Genomic DNA, 20,575 nt, shown 5'->3' on the forward strand with positions numbered 1-20,575 from the left:
CACTTTCCACTCCAGAGCCAAACTGCATGGCCCAGTGCTTGTGCTAAAGCGTACCCAAAAGAGAACAGAGGCCTTTTAACTTTGTCAAAATAGAAATCAGATTTTCAAATAGCCACCCAGCCCCTCCTGTTGCTGTCCTGGCTATGAATGGCCACCCTCAGTCACCTCAAGGGTCACCTCTCACCTCCAGGCACTGACCAACGTGCTCACCGTTAACCACTCATCACTGCATGTCACTGCACTGGTTTCTGTGGACACTGCACTCCTGTCCACGCTCCAAGTTCCCTCCTTATTTTCCCCCAGAAGAACCTCATGTACAAATGGGGACCAACAAACAGCCATTCAGTCGACTGCACAGCTGAAACTGCCTGTATGACCAGCATCTCAGAATCAGCGCTCGAGCGCTGTGTGAGCAGAGGGGACATTCAGAAAACACAATGAAAAAGCTACATTTAATTTAAGCTTTCTTGTATCAGTAACTTAATGATAAAGACTACAGTCCAGGCCAGCGCCACGGCTCACTTGGTTAATCCTCCGCCTGTGGCACCAGGTTCTAGTCCCGGTTGCTCCTCTTCCAGTCCAGCTCTCCGCTGTGGCCCGGGAGTGCAGTGGAGGATGGCCCAAGTCCTTGGGCCCTGCACCTGCATGAGAGACCAGGAGGAGGCACCTGGCTCCTGGCTTTGGATCGGCGCAGCGTGCCAGCCATAAAGGAGGACCTTTCTAACTCTGCCTGTCAAAAAAAAAAAAAAAAAAAGACTACAGCCCAACCAAATAAGGGTTTCTGTATTTAAAACTGCAGCCTTGTTGTAATTTGACAACTACAGTCACTTTACAAACTATCCTTCCTAAAGTTGAAGACATGAAGAATCTTTTAAGTACATTATCACATATGCTTACATAAATCTTATGTATACAAATATAGAACTTTGAAATTCACTGTAAGGAGGTCCAAAAGAAAAATATCCAAAATAATGCCACACACTGAGTGAGTGCCACACAGCTAGCTACAAGTCCATGAAGCAAGACTGGCCTCTGAAGTCACCTAGTTTCTTCCACTCCACCCAGTTAGGAATCCTGAGACTGTACATTTGGCCCACTTTTCCCTCCTGTACCTTGTGAAAGTCACTGTCTTAGAGAAAGAAACTGGGCGATTTGGGCCGCAGGGAGGAGACCAACACAGCCCACGGAGCAGAGGCTCTACCTGTGCTTGAGCCGGCTCAGCCAGTCTGTGACAGCACAGCGTGGGGAGAGCTTTCTGCAAACGCAGAGGCTTGTGGGGGTGAGGCCTTTGCGGGTTTAAATGCCCGAATGCCAAACTGCACATCCAGAGAATGGGGGCTCAGAAAGGCGACACACCGTGCCCTGATCTGACAAGGGCCAGGCCCTTCACGTCACACACAGACCAGGACGGTGCCTCTCAGCTCAGATTGATTCCAACAGATTTATCGACATGTAGAATTCTGCGCTGTGTCTTTATGCCACCAAATGCCACCTGCTGAAGAGCATGGGTAGCCCCAGCCTACTCTGGCAGTGAGTTACTTTCTCTATTCAAAGCTTGTGGTGAGCCACACAAAAACGTTCAGACTAGGAAGCCCAAGTGCAATTGGTTGCTGTGGGTGGTGAGCACCTAAGACACCAGCACGCCCAATTCCACCCTCCTGGCACCAGTGGTAGCTCAAGTGGCTGGGTCCCTGCCACCTGCGTCGGAGACCCAGATTCTGGACTCCTGATTTCAGCCCAGCCCAGTCTGGGCTATTACGGGCATTCGGAAGATTTTTTTTTTTTTTTTTTTTTGACAGGCAGAGTGGATAGAGAGAGAGAGACAGACAGAGAGACAGAGAGAAAGGTCTTCCTTTTGCCGTTGGTTCACCCTCCAATGGCTGCTGTGGCCAGCGCATCTCGCTGATCCGAAGCCAGGAGCTTCTCCTGGTCTCCCATGCGGGTGCAGGGCCCAAGGACTTGGGCCATCCTCCACTGCCTTCCCAGGCCATAGCAGAGAGCTGGCCTGGAAGAGGGGCAACCAGGATAGAATCCGGCGCCCCAACCGGGACTAGAACCCGGTGTGCCGGTGCCACAAGGCGGAGGATTAGCCTGTTAAGCCACGGCGCCGGCCTTGGAAGATTTCTGTTCCCTGCCACTCAAGTTTGAGAAAAGAGAAACGGAGGGTGGGGAAGAAAGGAGACAAGGAGAAGAAACATGGCGGACAACAGCAGAGGGGCTTAAGTAAGAAGGCAATAATGACTACTTTTATGACCAGTGATGTATGCTGGCAGCTCTGCCTCTTGCTCTGGGTGACCCTGGGTATTTCACTTGCTCAGTGACTTGTTTTGTTCTGCTATAAAATGAGATGGTGATGTACTCATTCTGGAGTGGCAGGCACAGTGCATATCACATGACCCGTAACAGAAGCCTTGGTACCGGAAACTCAGCAGGCCTTTACGTAGCTTTCCGAAGCTCTCCCAGCCAAGTCACCAGGTACCCCACCTGCTGCTTCTGATCCACCTCCCTGGATCTGTCAGTTTCCTCTGGCTGCTGAAAGTGACCACCAGGACACCTGTGGCTCCACACACATCTGAAATGGAAATCCCAGGAGGCAGGGCTGCATTGCCGGAGGCCTGGGGACACCTGTCTCTCTGCCTTTTCCAGCTTCTAGCAGCCAGCCACCCACCCACATTCCTTGGCTAGCCTGTCTCTCCACAGCTAGCACAGCCCTGACACCACCTCTCCTGCCCCATTTACTGGGACTCCTGTGATCATTAGGCCCCACCGACACTGCAGGACGATCTCCCCGTCTGAGGACCCGACCTTTAAAACATCTGCAAAGTCACTCTGCCACACAATGTAACACAGGCACAGGTTCCACAGAATTAGGATGCAAACATCTGGGGACAGTGGGGGCACCGTTCCATGCACCATCACCCATAGAGCTCTAGGTACACAGAACAGACCCCCAAATCTTTGCCTCTGATAACAATGACCTCTTTCTCAAAACTCTGCTGTGTTACCTTCTCCATGAAGCCTCACCTGACCCACCTCTTCCAAGGCCTTCAGCCCTGGCTTCCCGGGCAGCACTGTTCCACCCCAGCCCTGCACTGAAGCCCTCGTCTGGGGGCAGGGAGCGTAACCCAGCAGCCAGCACTGTACCTGCCAGAGGCTGGTGTCAGGTCAATGAAGCCTGCACGGGGCTCTGAGTACCACAGCAGGGACAGCACTGCTGCCTCCACTGTCAGAATGAACAGCGATCCATGTGGACATGAGACAAACACGGGGCTAACGGTGCCAACAGATGCCTTGTGCAGTGCTACTCAGGGGAGAGGCCTCAACAGGCGTCCTCCATGAGCTGGGGCCAACTGAGTGAGCTTCACAAACTCCCAAATGACTTCCCTGTGACCCAAACATGGGTCCCGTGGGCAGAGCATGGGACAGCTGGGTGCTTGCAAACTGCTGGCGTCTGTCACCTGAGGTGTGCTCGCTCCCAGGCCATGTGCAGTGGAACGTCCCAGCTGCAAAATCTGCAGGCTTGGGGACTTATTCATTGTAATTTTAAAGTAAATAAAATCCTGAATCTGTCTGATTTAGCTCTAAGTTTATAGTTTATAGGATAAAGCTGTTGGAGCTGTTTTAACATAGATGAGACAAAGAATTTTACTGAAAAAAACAACCAGTTTACTATTAAATTCAGCAAAGATAAAATTCCATTTTAACAGTGATACTTAGGGGGCTGGCACTGTGGCACACCAGTTCGAGTCCCAGCTGCTACACTTCCAATCCAGTTTTTTGCTAATGACCTGGGAAAGCAGTAGAAGAAGGCCCAAGTCCTTGGGCCCCTGCACCTGCATGGGAAGACCCAAAGGAGGCTCCTGGCTCCGGATCGGCGCAGCTCTGGCAGCTATGGCCAATTGGAGAGAGAACCAGCAGATGGAAGACCCCTCTCTCTCTCCCTCTGCCTCTCCTCTCTGTGTAACTCTGACCTTCAAATAAATAAATCTTAAAAAAAAAAAAAGTGTTACTTAGGACAAGCATGCATGGGAAGACAGGAGGAGTAGAAGAAACTGCATGGTCACAGGAAGTGAGTACGGGCAGGCGCTGAATACAGAGAATCAGCATTGCACAGTAACTTGCCACACTGCTAAGGGAGCAGCAAACAGCAGCCGCCCCTTATTAAAGGCCTATATGCAAGCTTTGGCACCGTGTGGCAAGTTACTGTGTAACTTATAATGCACCACCTGCCCGTACTCACTTCTGTGACCATGCAGTGTCTTCTACTCCTGTCTTCCCATGCATGCTTGTCCTAAGTGTCACTGCTGAAACATAATTTTATCTTTGTTGAATTTAATAATAACCTAGGGCTTGTATTCTGTCTAGTTTTCTTCATTCCTTTAATTTGTTGCATTTCATTTCTACTGCCCACAATTGAATGGAAATAAATACAAGTCTTTCATGACAGATAATGTGAAAGACTCTGCTCTATGGAGTTCCCCAGAGAATCACCGATTCACACACTTTATCTTTCAAACTTTCAAAGGGAAACTAATGGGACCAGAAACATCTTCTAAGCAAGACAGGCTAGGCCAGCACAGGCCAATCAAACTTTCGGAGAATGCTGAGGGCCACGGCACTAGAAATGTGTCCCGGCTGCTCCACTTCTGATTTGGCTCTCTGCTATGGCCTGGGAAAGCAGTAGAGGATAGTCCAAGTCCTTAGGCCCCTACACCCACTTGGGAGACCTGGAAGAAGCTCCTGGCTTCAGATCAGCCCAGCTCCAGCCGTTACAGCCATTTGGGGGAGTAAATTAGCAGATAGAAGACCTCTCTCTCTACTCTCTCTGCCTCTGCCTAACTCTGCCTTTCAAATAAATCTTAAAATATATATATATACATATATACATATATATATATATATATATGATGGCTAACTTAAAAAAAAAAAGGACCCAGACTCATCTTGGCTTCTAAGATGGCCATGAACCACCAATACAGACCCAGAAATGTTCTCAACCTCTTCATAGTTTGCCTGACCGCACAATTTGTCCTTCAAGATGATATAAACTAGCACTTCAAAATTACCTACTGTACAGTATTTAGCAGGAGCAGGACCATGTAACCACATGTCCATGTTAAGCAGCGCTACATGGCTTGTTTTAAAACAGCAACTGGGGAGGTCAATGAGGAGTCTTGAAATAGGATTTATACGCCAAAGCCACACGGATGAGATGTACTTGCAAGCCGAGGCCAATGGCCCACAGCATTTTGGAAGGGGCTGTGGGGGAGCAGGGTGTGCTCAGCCCACACTCAGAAAGAGAACACACGGTCTCCCTTGGAAATGCCACCCCCTTCTTAAAGAGTGAGGCAGCAGGGGGGCAGCCATGAGAAGACTGCCACCCAGACACCTGTGGCCACACCCTGGGGTGTGATGGCAGCAGGGGGGCAGCCACGAGAAGACTGCCACCCAGACACCTGTGGCTACACCCTGGGGTGCGATGACACACAACCAAACAGGTCACCCTACCAAACTCACAACGTGCTTTCCAAACCAGATGCCAGCTCAACAGCTTATTGCGAGAGTCAGTCCTTTCCAGTCAATATTCTAGGGTTTGGAACATTACACAGGACACTGCCCTCCCAATACGGATGTCACTGGCTTGGAATAAAAACCAAAGGCCCTGGGCTTCTGAATACTCCAGCACAGGAGGAAAGTCACACACACACAACTGTCCCAGTTTGACCCGGGAGCCTCCTTCTGGCTAACATGAAAAAATGAGAGACCACCCCCAAGGCTGGGGCACCACTCTCACCACCAGGTTTCAAACTTTCATGTTAAAGCTCCTATCAATCAAATAATTTGGGTACCTTAAAAGGGAACTTGGGCACCTCTACAACAACCAACAGCAGTGACATCACAACACCAGTCTCCACCCCTCAAGGGTTCATGGAGACAGACACACACACACACACACACAAGCACAACCGCCATGACCTCTCCCTCCCTGCAACCCCCAGAACTGGGGTCAGGCAGCGTCCACTCCCAGGGAGTCCTACAGGCCCCTGCCCTTCCAAGTCTGGGTTCTTGCTGGCTTACCTCTCAGGTGCATCACTGAGTTCTGGAAGCATTCTTGCCTCTGCCCATCTTCCCCCATAAGAAACTTCCTAATCACTGTTTCCAACTCCCAAATAAAACGTTCAGACCCCAACCTTCGGGAGTACATCTGTTTCAAGAATTTCAACACGTGACTTCTCATTAGCCAACGCATGTGCTAAGTTACTACAAAAATGTCATAACTGACTTTACCTGCGCATGACACTTAAATCCTGTTTCATCCAGCACTCTTGATTCCGAGTTACTTGCGAACAAACAGTTGGAGCGCCTGACACTTCACTGTTAAAATCATAGTACATGTCAAGGAATACCTTGATACAACCCTTGTTCTCATGGGTAAAATCTCTGCTTTGGAAATCAAGCAGAAATTCATAGGCTGCTTATTACTCATGCAATACCATGAATACATTTTTAAAAATACTCAGAAGAATCTATCAGTAATTTATGGAGTTCTATCAGTGTCCTTGTCTGGAAAACAAGCTTTTCCTTCCGAAAGGATCAAAAAATGCCATTATGTTACTTAAAGCAACTTACGTTAAAAGCAATAAAACTGAATGAGCAGCTATCAAAGCAATATTGGTTTATGGCCTCAGCTCCTCTCACCAGCCGCCCTGCCAGCCTTCTCTCCCCACCACTGCTCAGCCTCTGCGCGCACTGAAACAGTGTTTCTGGTATGAATGTCTCCCACAAACGCAAAAGGAACACAGGTCCACAGATGGTGACCCACTGGCCACGCAGCAAGCAGGGCAAAAGGCCGCACCTGGAATGTGGCTCTGAACTACTACTTCCCTGGGGTAGCTGTCCTGTGTATCCAGGGAGACCACTATCACCAAGTGCTTGTGTGCCGACAGCTGGCAGCACCAGGCAGGCTGGGACCCCCTGAAAATGCTGGCTGTGTGATTACTGTGAAGACAGCTGTGGGGCTCAGGCCGGGAAGATGCAGAGACCACTAAGCAAACAGCCTCCTGCAAAGTCTGGGCACCAAGCAACAGGCACCTGTTGGCGGGGTTGGCTGGAGAACCGAAAGAGTAGCAGGCTGTTGGGGATCCTGAGAGGAAAACTTAAGGTGACTTCCACAGGCTGGACATCTGCTGTCCCAATTTCCCCGCTTCAACCCAATTCTCAACTTCAGAAAATCCATCACTGAAAAACCCACGACTAGAGCAAGAGCAAGGAGAGGGGCTCCCCAGCAGCACATCCGCTCAATGCCCACCACCCATTGCGTTTTTCTCAAATTGCCTTCACTTGGGATTTCTACTTAGGCACGCCAAACCCAGAACTCCAACAGCAGCACTCAGCTGAGGCTGGTCATGTCTCTCCAACGCACAGGACACGGCCACTCAGGACATTCTGGTGTGCCCCACCCGAGATGTGTGCCCCACTTTAGTCTTAACCCTGGCACACCCCTCCTCTGCTGCCAGCGCCACAGCAGCACTCGACAGCTATGCTCCAAGCCCAGGGCTGGCCCCTCATACCTGCTGCTGACCGGCAGGTGAAAATGACCTCCTGCTAGAGTGGGGAACGAACCACCAAACTTCAGCAACGTGCCTGATGGCCCAGACAGCACTCTCTGCAAACTCCAGACTCCACCCCGGGCCTGGCTAAGACCTGCTGTCTCCTAGCCACTGCCATGCCTTAGCACAATTTCAACCTCACGACCTCTTTGGTCCTTTCCAAAACACTGAGTTAAAAACGGAAAAGTGTATGTTCTTGCTATCTTTGCTATCAATCATTTATTTGATTACAGAGTTCATCAGGAACTCCACAGCCCAAAATAACCAGGAAAGAGGCAGGCCGCGGGGATGACTTTGAAAGCTACGGAAATCTGACACATTCTCATCAGAGTGAGATGTCTCCAGGGCTGGCCTGTGCTGGGTTCTCGAGTTCACATTCACTTTGTAGTTTCGCGAATAATTCTTTTAGCAACTGAAGCCAATGTTAGGAAAAATAATCAGTATCCTCATATTGTTTGATTTTGTCCAGCTACGGTGCTCTGTGAGGAGAATCTCATGTTTCAGGTTAAAGTAGCCCAAGTTCAGTTTATCTGGGTGCGCACAAAAGCACTCACGTTCCACTCCTCATCATGCTCTAGCAGAAAAGTTGAAACTCCTTCTGCTCACACCAGCGTGGAACCACCTCCTCGACACCCCCAAACAAAACCAGAAGTCAGTGAAGCCACAGTGACTTCCAGCCGCAGCCTAGGGGTACACAGAAGTCAACCACCCACCCCACGGGTTTCAGAGATCACACTCACACGCAGGCGAGCCCTGCCAAGGAACACACACCAGAATTTCCCCCTGCCAGCCAGCCCATGCAGCTGAAGCAAGGCCTGGGAAAACTTCCTGTTGATTCAACAGAGCACACACACCAGATTACCACCTCCACATGTACTCAAAGGGCAAGGACCAGCACAAGGCGCTCCGCTCCTTCAGCCCCTGGGCCTCCGTGGCCATGAAGGTAGCAGACAGTGAATAAGGGAACTGCCAACCCCCGCCCCCTCTGCCTCCCACCTGGCAACGCACAGGTAGCTGCTTCAGGCCCTACGGGAGGTGCGAGGTCCCAACGCTGTGGATGCACTGTCAAAGGGCTGCCCCCACCTTTTCCCTCTCTGCACTTCACTTCCTAACTTTCCTCCCTACTCAAAACAGGACCTTAAAAAAAAAAGAAAAGAAAAGAAAAAACACTAATCCAGAGAATTGCTATTCTCCAGTAGAAAGCAGAGTTCAGTCAAAACCAAACATAAGCCCAACACAGTGAGGCAGGATAGTCAACTAACACAGACCTATTGATAGGAGAAAAGCAACCAACCCAACCAGTCTCCCAGCCTCCTCCGAAACCACCCTGCCCAGCTGGGGCGGGTAGATGCTCCTCACTCAAAGCCTTCCCTTCCTCTTCTGGTCAGAACGCGGACAGTTTCCAGCTGCTACTTCTGCAGGAGTCGATGCAAAGACACTGAACAGGTGCAGCCCATTCCCAGCCTGGCAACCTGAAGGCTAAGAAAGTAGATACTCACGAAATTCCACCCTTTTGGCTTTTTAGTAGAAGTCTGCTGTTGCTCTCCCTGATCCTAAGATGTGAGCCTACAACATTTCAGAAGTGGGAAGGCTGCAAGAGAGTAAGACATGGGCAGCTGTGGGTGTGCACAGGGCACTGGGCCCTACTCATCCACAGCCAGCTTACGCCCTTCAAGACAAGGCACCTTTGGGATAATGAAGGGGGGGACTGAGAAAAAAACTGGTTCCTGAAGTTTAAGGAGTCAGCATTCCTTCACAACCAAAGCCTGTGCCGTTCCAACCTGCGACTCTGGCCAAGCTGCATGGGGTAGCTTCCCATGGCAGACACGGATGTGAAAACCAAACTTCAGGAGGAAAATAAAGTCCCAGGAGTACCCACGGACTCTGAGGGAGACGGGGGAAATCGCTTTCACTGCTCTGCAACACTCCAGGCTTTCGGCAAAGTCCTTGAAACTTGCAGACACTGACATCTCCCCAAAGATTACACTTCTGTGTCACAGACCGGCTCAGCAGCCACGGCTGTGCCTAGGAATCCTCACCTGGCTCCACCAACACCTGCACAGCGGTCCGGACAGCCTCCATGGGAACCGGAGACGCTCAAGTACTGGACAGAAGGGATCCTGTTTGTAATGTTGTAGGTCTGCCGCGGCAAAACATGGCATAGAAGGCACGCAGGAAACGCTCTCGGCAAAGGCAGACTTCGGCTACATGTGCCAGGCGCTGGGTGATCTGCCCGCCTTACCGGGGCCAAGTGAAATGGACAGCCCGGGCGCTGGCGAGGACTCGGCTCTTCGGCCCCCTCATTGATAACCGCTGTGGGCGCAAGTGCCTCTGCAGGCATCTGTCGCTCTGGGGCTCGGGTCACCCAGGCCATTCTCTCAGTGGCCATCCAATCCCGAGCCGGAAGTTCGGCACAGGAGAGTGCGGGTCGTGGTTAGCCATGGCCCGCACAGGACAAACGCTGCTCTACCTCTCACGCAACCCAGGATCTGAGAGCGCTCGGCGCCCCGCTCAGGAGTCCCCCTGCTTGACGCTCGCCAGTCTCACCACCTCACCTAAGTCAGCAAACTACTTTTTTTTTTTTTTAATTAAGACTATTTTGACTTTGCCCCAAGTGCTTTGGGCCACGGGAAATACAAAGCGCCTTTGCATCAAACCTTTGTAACCGAGACTGTCCATCTCAAAGGACAGCACCCTGGAGGACGGCTGGTTCCGACGCTGGGGGCCGAGCGCGGCGCCGCTTTCACGTGCAGTTTCAAGCCACACACCTGCCCCGATGTTGGCCGCACCACACACAGCCAGGTACCAAACCCCGAGCAGCAGGTTAACTCAAGCCACCGAGAGCGCCCGGGTCCGACCTGTGAGCCAGTCCGAAGGCTTGAGAACACCTGCGTGCCCTCGCAGGTGTCTTCAAGATTAAGGCCGGCACTCGGCAGCGCGGTTACGGAATGAGCCGGGGACTCTCCCGGGGAGCGCACCCAGCAGGTGCGGGCGGCCCCGAGCCCGCCGAGGCGTGGAGCTGCCGAAGCAGCTCACCGGGCAGAGCAGGCCCAAGCACCCCAAGGCCCAGGGAACTAGGGCGGCCCAGAGCGAGCACACACCTCGGTCCCTCCGCGGCCCGAGCGCCCTCATTTCAGCGCTTTGGTCGGGAGGGCCGTGCGGTCGGACAATGCGCCGCGCCCGGGGCCCGGCATGACGGTGCAGCCCGGGCCGAGCCAGGCCGGGGCGGACGGCCGAGGCCCCGCGGCCGCCCGGGGCCTGCTTAAAGATGGCGAGCCCCTCGCGTGGCTCCCGCGGCTCCCCCCCCACCCAACCCCGGCCACAATGAAAAGGGTGCCCCGGCCCCGCCGCCGGCGGCTCCCGGGGCCTCACCTTCCATCTCCATGTCCTCGGGCTCGCTCAGCTGCTGCTCGCCCGCTTTCTGCTGCTGCTGCTGCTGGTGGTTCATGTCGGCCGCGGCCTGGGCCTCGCCTGCGGCCAGAAGCCGGGGCTGCGGGCCCGGCGGGCGGGCGGCGGCGAGCCGGGGCGGCGGCGGCGGCGGCGGCGGCGGGGCGGCCTCCTCCTCCTCCTCCCGCGCGTCGTCGGCGGCGGCCCCGGGGCGGCCCGCGGCGGGCGGCGGCGGCGGCGGCGGCGGCGGCAGGGAGACGCGCACGTACTTGCTCGCGATTCGCCCAATCTCGGCGCCGAGGCGGGCGGGCGGCCGGCGGGCCGGGCCGAGCGGCCTCGTCGCGGGCTGCGGCCGCCGCCGCCGCCGCCGCCGCCGCGCCCGCCTCCCGCCGCCGGAGCCGGGGCCGGGGCCGCCGAGCCGCGGGCCGGCCGGGGGCGGAGGGCGGCCGGGCGGGGGCCGCGGAGTCAGCCCCGCCTCGGGCCGGGCGCGCCGGGCGGGAGGCCTGGCCGGCCGCGGCGGGCTGGCGGGGCCGGGGGCCGGCGGGGGCGGCGGCGGCGGCGCGGGCGGGCGACGGGCCGGCCGCGCTCCGGGCGCTGCGGCCTCCGCCTCCTCAGCGGCGTCGTCGGGGCTCCGGCAGCGGACGCGGCGCCCGGCGGCTCGGCTCGGCTCGCTCTCAAAATGGCGGCGGCGTGAAATGTCACATCCGCATGGGGGGCCCAGAGCGAGCGAGCGAGCGAGGGAGGCGGAGCAGGGGAGGCGGAGCAGGGAGCGGCCCGCCCGCCGCCGCCGCCGCCGCCGCCGCGGCCCGCCCCGCCGCGCCGCACCCCCGCGCCGGCCCTCAGGCGCCGCGGGCCGCCGGTCACCGGGCTCTGACGGCGGCGGGGGGAGGGGAGCGCGGCCGGAGCCGGGCAGGTGTCCAGCAAGTTCCGCGGGGGACGGCCGAGGGGGTGGGTCCCGGAACGCGTCCCCGCGCCGGGGGTTCGAATCCCGGCTGCGCGCCCCCGGGCTGGGCGAGGGGCCTGGTGGCGAAGGGCGCCCGGGGCGCAGAGCGGAGAGCGGGAAGCGCCTTGTGATTGTTATTTACCTCCCTGTACACCGATCTTAGTGTGTTTTTTTTTTTTTTTTTTTCCCACCCAGTATCTAACGTGGGAGAACTTCATTTTTTTCACCATCAGTCCAGTCTGGCCAAGTTTGGCCCCGTAAAACTAATCCCAGGAGCCCCTCATTCGGCAGGAGTTTCTTTGCCTCCTAGCGAACGGGGCTGGTCAGGATCACGGGGCCGCGAACTCCAGGTTCAGCGAATGAACCTGCCGACCTGAGAGACTGGGAGTGAGGGGCCCAAGTTTTCCATGGTAACCAAGGCAGAGAGAGAGCGCGCGCAAGAGCAGGGTAGCCCACCCCATCTCCAGGGGGAAAATAATGTCGCCCCAAGAGGCCAGCAGACTGAGCCCTGTCCCACTGCTGTCGACCTACCCCGTTCCCCCGTCTCCAGTTTATGGACTGGCCACCTCCCAGCCACAAAAGAATTTCTGCACTGCCGAATCTCAGATGCCCGGGACACAGCAGGTGTTCACTAAAAGTTGGTTGAATGAATGCATGATTTATGTGTGAGTGGACGCCGCCCTCCCCCGCCAGAACAGAGTGTAGGATTACCCAGGACAGCAGGTCCCAGCCCTTCAGCACCCCAGAGTCTGAAGAGCTGTTGTTATTCACAGATTCCCACCAATGCTAATGAATAGTTTTTAGATGCAAAAGAATCCTTCTTCATAGCACTAAGGAGCCTGCCGAGGGAAGAAGGGACAGTTCTGGCAGACGGTGATAGACACCCCTATCGGTTCACACCAGCTGACCTTATCTGCATGGCTTCAAAACCAGCTGTGCGATGATAGGTCTGAAGGAATGCCTTCCATGATTGAGAAAAAGAAATGTGGTCCAAGGTTGCATGTTCTTCACCCAAAATGCTTGGGACATGTTTCAGATTACAGAGCTTTTTAGTGTGGAATCTTTTCATATATATATTTATATACATATAAGATATATTTATATGAGATATATATAAATAAGATAGTTCAGGGCTAGGACTCAACCCGAGACACAAAATTGACTTAAGTTTCATAAATACCTTATATACCTGAAGATAATTTAAGACTTATTTAAGGGGCCGACACTGTGGTATAGTGGGTAAAGCTGCCACCTGCACTGCCAGCATCCCATATGGGTGCCAGTGCAAGTCCTGGATGCTCCTCTTCCAATCCAGCTTTCTGCTGTGGCCTAGGAAAGCGCTGGAAAGCTAGGAAAGTGCTTGGGCCTTTGCACCTGTGTTGGAGACCCGCAAGATGTGCCAGGCTCCTGGCTTTGGATCAGCTCAGCTCCAGCCATTGTGACCATTTGGGAGTAAACGAGCAGATGGAAGAACTTTCTGCTTCTGCCTCTCTGTCACTCTGCCTTTCAAATCTTTTTTCAAAAAAAAAAATAAAAACTTATTTAGACAGAGTGACAGTGTCCGCTGGTTTACTCTCCAAATGCCCACAATAGCCAGGTGCAGGCCAGGCTAAAGTCGGAAGCCAGGAACTGGGTATCTTACGTGAGTGGCAAGAGCCCAAGTACTTGGACCACCTTCTGCTTCCTTCTCATTAGCAAGGAGCTGGATCAGAAACAGGGCAACCAGGACTTGAATTGGGGGTATGAGATGCGGGTGTCTCAAGTGGTGGCACAACTTGCTGTACAGTGCTGGTCCCAAGCTAATTTTACACGAGATTTTTAGATCACCTGCATTGACTGCAACCCATCATATGAAGTCAGTGTGGAATTATTTTCCACTTGTGGCATTCTGTCCAAGCACAAAAACTGTTTCTGGAGCAGGTGGCCATTTGGCCTAGCGGCTGACACCCGCATTCCTTATTCCATATATTGGAGTTCACGTCCCAGTTCCAGCTTCCTGCTAACCATGTGGGAGACCTGGACGGAATGCCAGGCCCCTGGCTTTGGCCTGGCCCTGTCACAGCTATTGTGGGGATTTGGGGAGCCAGTAGATGGGAAATCTTGCTCTCTCAAATATATAAATATATATATATATATATTTTTTTTTAAGTTTCAGGCTGGGCACGGAGTTACGGCATACCTGCGGTGCCAGCTCCCTATATAGGTGCAGGTTCGAGTCTTGGCTGCTCCAATCCAGCTCCCTGCTAATATTCCTGGGAAACCAGAGGAGGATGACCCAAGTCCTTGGGCCCCTACACCCATGTGGGAGACCTGCAAGAAGCTCCTGACCCCTGACTTCGGGCTCTGGCCGTTGTAGCCATTTGGGGAGTGAACCAAAGGATAGAAGACTCTCTCTGTAACTCTGCCTTTCAAGTAAATATAATCTTAAAATAAATAAATAAAGTTTCAGGCTTAGGTGCATTTTGGATTTGGGATTTCCAGATTAGGAATGTTCAACCTGTTACAGCCATATGATGCAACACTATTTTGCAATAAAAAGGAAGCCTGATACATGCCACAAACATGAATGAACCTTAAAGAAAGATACAAATATCCCACATATTGAATGTTTCCAAAATTCCATGAACTGTCCAGAACAGGCCAAAGAGACCAAAATTAAAGGTTGTCAGGCCTGGGGCCTGAGGGGTTTGAGGAGTGACTACTGGTTTCTTTGTGGTGGGTCCAGGGTTTCCTTCTGGGGTGATGAAAATATCCTAAAATTAGATTCTGGGGTGATGGTTGGACAACTCTGAATACACTAAAAACCCTTTCATGGAGCACTGTAAATGGAAAAACTTTATGCTGCATAAATTATATCAGTAAGTTTTGAAAGGCCACCTCGGAAAGAACAGGGAGAAGACCAGGGTGGCAGCTGCTCAGAGTCTGGAGGAAACACAGGGATGGATAGGGCGGTGGTGGAGCCGAGGCAAGGACAGGTGCAGGCACACTGCCCGCCAAACCGGCTGCACCTGCAGAGAGAGAGGAGGGAGGGAGGAGGGGAAGAGAAGTCTGGCAGAAATCTCTGGCTTGAGCAACCGGGCGAATGATGACACTAAAGACTGACAAGGCCACATCTGGGGGAGGTACAAGTTTGTAAGGAAAATTAGGATAACTTTTAAAAATGTTTTGCTTTGTTTTTTAGGGATGGGATGAGGAACTATGCTACATTTAAGATGTCTGTTAGTCAACCTTTTGGAAATAACAAGGTGTTAGTTCACCAGGAGTCTAGCTGGAGATCCAGATGTGAAGAACTGCTGAGAGCTGAGGGTCTAGAGACCACCTGCGCCAGGTCTGTACTCTCCCAAGCTGCCCCTGTCCCATCTACCCCCCAAGTCACTGCAGCCCTGGACCGAGTTTACTTTTTCACGGTAGTCACCGTGATGTACAGTAACTGCCATTGCTTGTTTGCATAGTTGGCATGCAGAATTCTAAGCCCCATGACCTTCAACCCTGCTGTGATTCCTGAGGTCATGTTAGATCATGGGCAAAGTGGATTTACATTTGCACATGTAATTAAGGGTGCTAATCCATTGAATTCAAGACGGGGAGGTGACCCAGTTGGGTCCACCATACACATACTGACCCTTTAGAAGAGCTTGTTTCTCCAACCTTATGGCAAGTCAGAGAGAGGCGTGCACTAAGAGGAATCTACTGGTGAGAAGGAGGGGGCTGTTGCAGTCCGGAGGACAGTGTGGTTAGCTCTCTGCAGGTGCACTAGGTTTGGCCATGTACTGGGGGCCCGATTCCCAAAGTCAGTGCTTAGTGGCTATTGGATGAAGGGGGAGAGTTGATGTAATCACAACATCTAGGGGGTGGGTCTGACAGAAAGCCCTTAGGTCACTGGGAGGTGACCTTGGAAGGCAGGTCTTGAGACAGGGTTAGTTATTTAAAGCAACTTGAGCCTCACTTCTGCTCTCCACTTCCTGCTTTGCCAGACAATTGTCCCTTGGTCATCCTCTGACCTCACCAGATGCTGAAAGCAATGGGGCTGGCCAGAGCTGGTGCTGCAGTGCAGAGGTTAAGCCACCATTTGTGACAAAGGCATCCCCTCCCCGAGTGCTGGTTTGAGCCCTGGCTGCTCTGCTCCTGATCCAACACCCTGCCCCTGGGAAGGCAGGGGAAGATGGCCCTGGTGCTTGGGCCCCTGCCACCCATGGGGGAGACTTGCATGGAGTTCCTGGCTCCTGACTTCAGCCCAACCCCACCCCAGCTGTTGTAGCCATTTGTGTAGTGAACCAGTGGATGATTTTTTTTTTCTTTCTCTCTGCCTTTCAAATAAGTAAATAAATCTTCATAAAATAAAACAAGCCAAGCAATGAGACTGCCAGATCGTGAACTGTGAACCTCCACAGCTGTACCTTCTTCCTTCCAGGGTAGCTTCTCTCAGGGGTTTCACTTGCAGTAACAAAGATCTGACTAATGAGGGGTCAGGGGGAAACACCCGACAGAGGCCACTGCCAGCTACGAGCAGGTCTGGCCCCTCAACAGCCACTAAGATCACAGGGGCCTCAGAACTGAATTCTGCCAACAACCTGAATAAGCTCGCTCCTCCCCAGAGCTTCTGGGAGAGAGTCCAGCCCTTGAATTTGGCTTTGTGCAGCTCTAAGAAGAGAACTGACTTGAGCCCACCTGGGCTTCGGACCCACAGCACTGGAGGATCTCAGTGGGTGCTGCTTCAAGCTGCGACATCAGCGATGATGGAACACACAGCGTCAGCCACAGTCACCAGCTCCCCTTCTGGGAGTGCCTGGAGAGGATAAAGGGTCCCAACCAGAGCACCAGGCACATAGTAGGCGCTCAGTGAAGATCTGCAGAAGGCATGATTTCCACCTCAGCTCGTGCTTCCTCGCTCCTCTCTAGGAGCCAGGGGCTGTCCGGGATGTATAGGTGGGAGTCCAGCGCTAGCCGGCCTGGGTGCCCTCAGCTGCAGTCAGTTGGACAGTACGCCCTTGCTTCTTCCTGCCTGGACCCTGTGTAGCTCTCGCTGGGAGCAGGTGGCAGAAGCAGAGTTCATTTCTGGGCCCCAACAGCCTCTAGAAAAGCAACCCCTGCGCCCCAGGCGCTTGCTGGAAGGGCCCAGGTTCGGTTATTCCAGAGGGCTCTGGAGCTGCTTCTTGCTCTGGTGGAGTGAGCTCTGCAGTAGGCAGATAGCCCCGTGCACATGGAGGGTGTGTGTGTACAAGACGGCAGAAGTGAGTAAGGGCTGCTTCCCCGGGAGGTTCAATGCCAAGATGCCTCCAAAAGCCACTCGGACAGCTCCAAAAGATGACCAAGGGCACCCGTCCAGATCACTGCATGCTTTAAAAAAAAAAAAAAAAAAAAAAAAAAAAACAAACTCATAACCCCTACCCTAGTTAAGACACCAGGGACCCGAGGAATAGATGGAAAACCGGGGAGACAGGACCTGCCAGGGGAGCTGACTTGTCATTAGGCAGAGCCAGTAAAGTGGAGGGAGGGGCCACCCTATCATTACTTTCTGAGCAAAACATATTTTGCTGTTCCTGAGGCCTATGCCATGACTTGGCATAAACAGCAGGTTGGTTTTTCTTCTTGAGAACCAAAATATTTATCTACCTGGAAGCTACGTTGGCCAGGGTCTGAAATCCAGCGACACAGAAGAAATGGGATTGCCATTTGCCCTGCCTCATCCATGGATGACTAAATTCCTAAATAATCCATACCTGGAAAGATGACCTAATTCCACCCCACAAGGTTGGAGATAAGGATTTGGGTTTAGGAGATAAGGGACTTAGTCAAGGTCATACAGCCAAGATCAAGCAGTTTGGGGGTGGGGGAGGGTCAGGGGCTCCAGGATCAGAAGCACATGATCTGGATTCCATGCAGTCTTCCGTAAACTTGAACTTGGGAAGTTAACACAAGGCTCTCTCAGGAAAGTGAGAAGGCAGCTGCCACCAGGAATTATAAAACTTCAACTTTTCAAATTCCACAAGAGGTGGTAAGAGTAAAAGGAGAATGAGATGAGACCCCACCCCCCAGGCCCTGACCCTGGGATCCTCAACTCTGGTTATGGGTTGAGTGCCTACTATGTGCTGGGGACTGGGTTGCCTCAAGGTTACACGAATCCCACGAATGATGACCATAGGGCAGTGAACTCAGACCAAGTCCGGTGTGGAGAGAGGTTGGAGTCCTGGTTCTTTTTTTGCAAAACAGCTCACAAAGATGCTTCAACAGATTGACCACATTGACTCAAATTTTGTGTAAAAGATACAGTAATGACAGGTAGGACGAACACAGGCGGTTGGTGGTGTCTTCTTTTCCTTATCTCTTTAAAGATTTATTTGATCGGCAAAGTGACACACAGAAGGAGAGACACACACAGAAATGTGCAGAGAGAGATCTTCCATCTGCTGGCTCCCTCCCCAAACGACCACAAAGGCCAGGCTTGGATCAGGCAGAAACCAGGAGCCAGGAGCTCCATAATGGTTCCCCAGGTAGGCGGCAGGGACTCAAGTATTCTGGCCATCATCTGCTGCCTCCCAAGCGCATCCAGGGGGGTTTGGATTGCAGGCTGAGAAGTTGGGACTCAAACCGGCAACTCCACTATGGGATGCTGGCATTGCAAATAGACGCTTAAGCCACAGCAGCACAAAACCGAATTCCCCACCCTCACCCCACCCCTTGTTTTTCTTCTAATCAAATTAGTCAAACCATTACCCACTTATCTTGGTCAGATCCTTTTAAAAGGGCAAGAGTCTGGAATAAGGGATAATTCCAATTACACGATTTTGAAAAAAAAAAAAAATTTAAGCCTCAGTTAAATAACGCGCTGAGCCATGGACTTGTACCTAATTTTATCCTCAGAACAACACTGTAGGACTGTAGGTGCCTATTATCCCCATTTCACAGAAAAGGTAACTGACCTACAGTCACCGGGCTCCCTAACTAGGTCAAGTTCAACAACCAGCCAAGGAGGAGCCCAAATTAGAGCCCAGGAAGTTGGATTCCACACACTGCAATAAAAGATTAATAATCTCCCCTACCCATGGGAACTACAGTCTTTTAAAAATGCCCCTTTGTATCAGTTTAGGTGCAAATACAGTGTTGGTCAAACTTTTATTTTACATTTTTGTGAAAGAAAGAAAGAAAAGAAAGAAAGAAAGAAATGACTCAGCCACTCCACCAAAAAGTATGTGTCGGCAAAGAACTGCAGTTACTAAAACTAGAACCCATACACACAGGTTCACAGCGGCACTATTCACAACTGCCCACAGAATTGACTGGCGAATGGATGTCAGAATCAGCAGATCCAAGATTGCCTTCTCTCTCTCTCTAACTCTGCCTTTCAGGTAAATAAAAATAAATCTCTTTAAAAAAAATATGAAGACCTCCCGGGATCGTGTCTGGAGAGTGGCCAGTCTTCTGCCAGCTTCGGAAGCGGGAGGGAAAACAGGGCTGCACAGGCACCGTTCCATTCCCAGTTTGCTCAGTAGCTGGTGATTAGAAGACCCTCTGCAACAGTGAAGGAAAGGATGGGGACCAGGGGTCAGATCTCCCTCCAGAGGGGGCAGGCGTTTGTGGTACAACAGGTCAGCGGCCTCTTGGGTCCCCCACATCCCTCAGAGTGCCTACCATCAAGTCCCACCTCCACTTCCTGCTGGTGCCCATACTGGCAGGCAGCAAGGATGGCTTCAGTACGTGAGTTCCTGCCGCCCACACGGGAGGCCCAAATTGAGATCCTGGCTCCTGGTTTTGGCCTGGCCAACACTGGCGGTTGTTGTGGGCATTTGGGGAGTGAACAGTGATGGGCAACGTCTCTCTCCCTCTGTCCTCTTTCTTCCTCTTTTTCTCTCTGTTCTGCCATTCAAACAAACAAAATTTTTAAAAATATCTCCTATCAGCCTATACCTTTAACCTCTATGTCGTGCTTTGCTTCCTGGTAGAAAGCAATATTACTCTGATTTTACTGAAAAGGAAACTGAGTAGCAGCTAGGAAGGGGTGGAAATGGAATTCAGATGTTGGTGTGTCCATCGCATAAGACAAAGCACTGCGCTCTGCCTCCCAAGTACACCAAGCTCCTGGCTTTGCGGGGCTTACACCAGGGTATGTTGGCCTGCCCACTATTTTCATTTTGGGAGAACTCTGTGTTGTGGGGGCTCCTGTGTGCATTGCAGGATGACACCCAAGAGATGCCAGTAGCCCCCTGAGAGGTGAGAGCTGCAGGTGTTTCCAGAATTGGGACCGGAGGACTTAATGTCTCCAATTACTTTTCTACCCATAACTTGACAAAGCAACTGGGAACCTAAAAAACAAGATGCTTTTCAATGGTTTGAAAAAACACCATTGAGACTTTCTGTGCATTAAAGGTGAAATTCTGGGACTGGCTTTGTGATGTAGTGAGTTAAGCCATCACCAACCCATATGGGCACCGGTGAGTCCTGGCTGCTGGAGTTCCAGGTGCTCCACTTCCGATTCAGCTCCCTACTAATAGCCTAGGAAAGCTGTAAAAGATGTCCCAAGTGCTTGGGCCTCTGCCATCCATGTGGGAGACTCCTGACTTCAGCTTGGCCCAGTTCTGGCTGTGGTGGCCACTTGGGCAATGAACCAGCAGACGGAAAATCTGTCTCTCCCTCTAGC

The 20,575-nt window shown here is 52.5% G+C and overlaps 1 protein-coding gene and 1 non-coding gene across 2 annotated transcripts in view; one reads left to right on the forward strand and one right to left on the reverse strand.

Annotated features, from left to right (window-relative positions):
- USP7 (ubiquitin specific peptidase 7) overlaps positions 1 to 11,112 on the reverse strand; it is a 59,870-nt gene extending 48,758 nt beyond the window's left edge. The window contains exon 1 of the mRNA XM_062179763.1: positions 10,983 to 11,112. Within this exon, the coding sequence (XP_062035747.1) occupies positions 10,983 to 11,058 (76 nt within the window). The 5' untranslated portion in view covers positions 11,059 to 11,112. The remainder of the gene's footprint in view (positions 1 to 10,982) is intronic.
- An 8,210-nt stretch (positions 11,113 to 19,322) lies between these two features.
- LOC133751140 (small nucleolar RNA SNORA7) lies at positions 19,323 to 19,460 on the forward strand. Its single transcript, XR_009864774.1, has one exon. It is a non-coding gene; the product is annotated as a small nucleolar RNA SNORA7 (small nucleolar RNA).
- The last annotated feature ends 1,115 nt before the right edge of the window (positions 19,461 to 20,575 follow it).

The sequence above is a fragment of the Lepus europaeus genome, chromosome 21, assembly GCF_033115175.1.
Source record: "Lepus europaeus isolate LE1 chromosome 21, mLepTim1.pri, whole genome shotgun sequence".
Classification (NCBI taxonomy): Eukaryota; Metazoa; Chordata; class Mammalia; order Lagomorpha; family Leporidae; genus Lepus; species Lepus europaeus.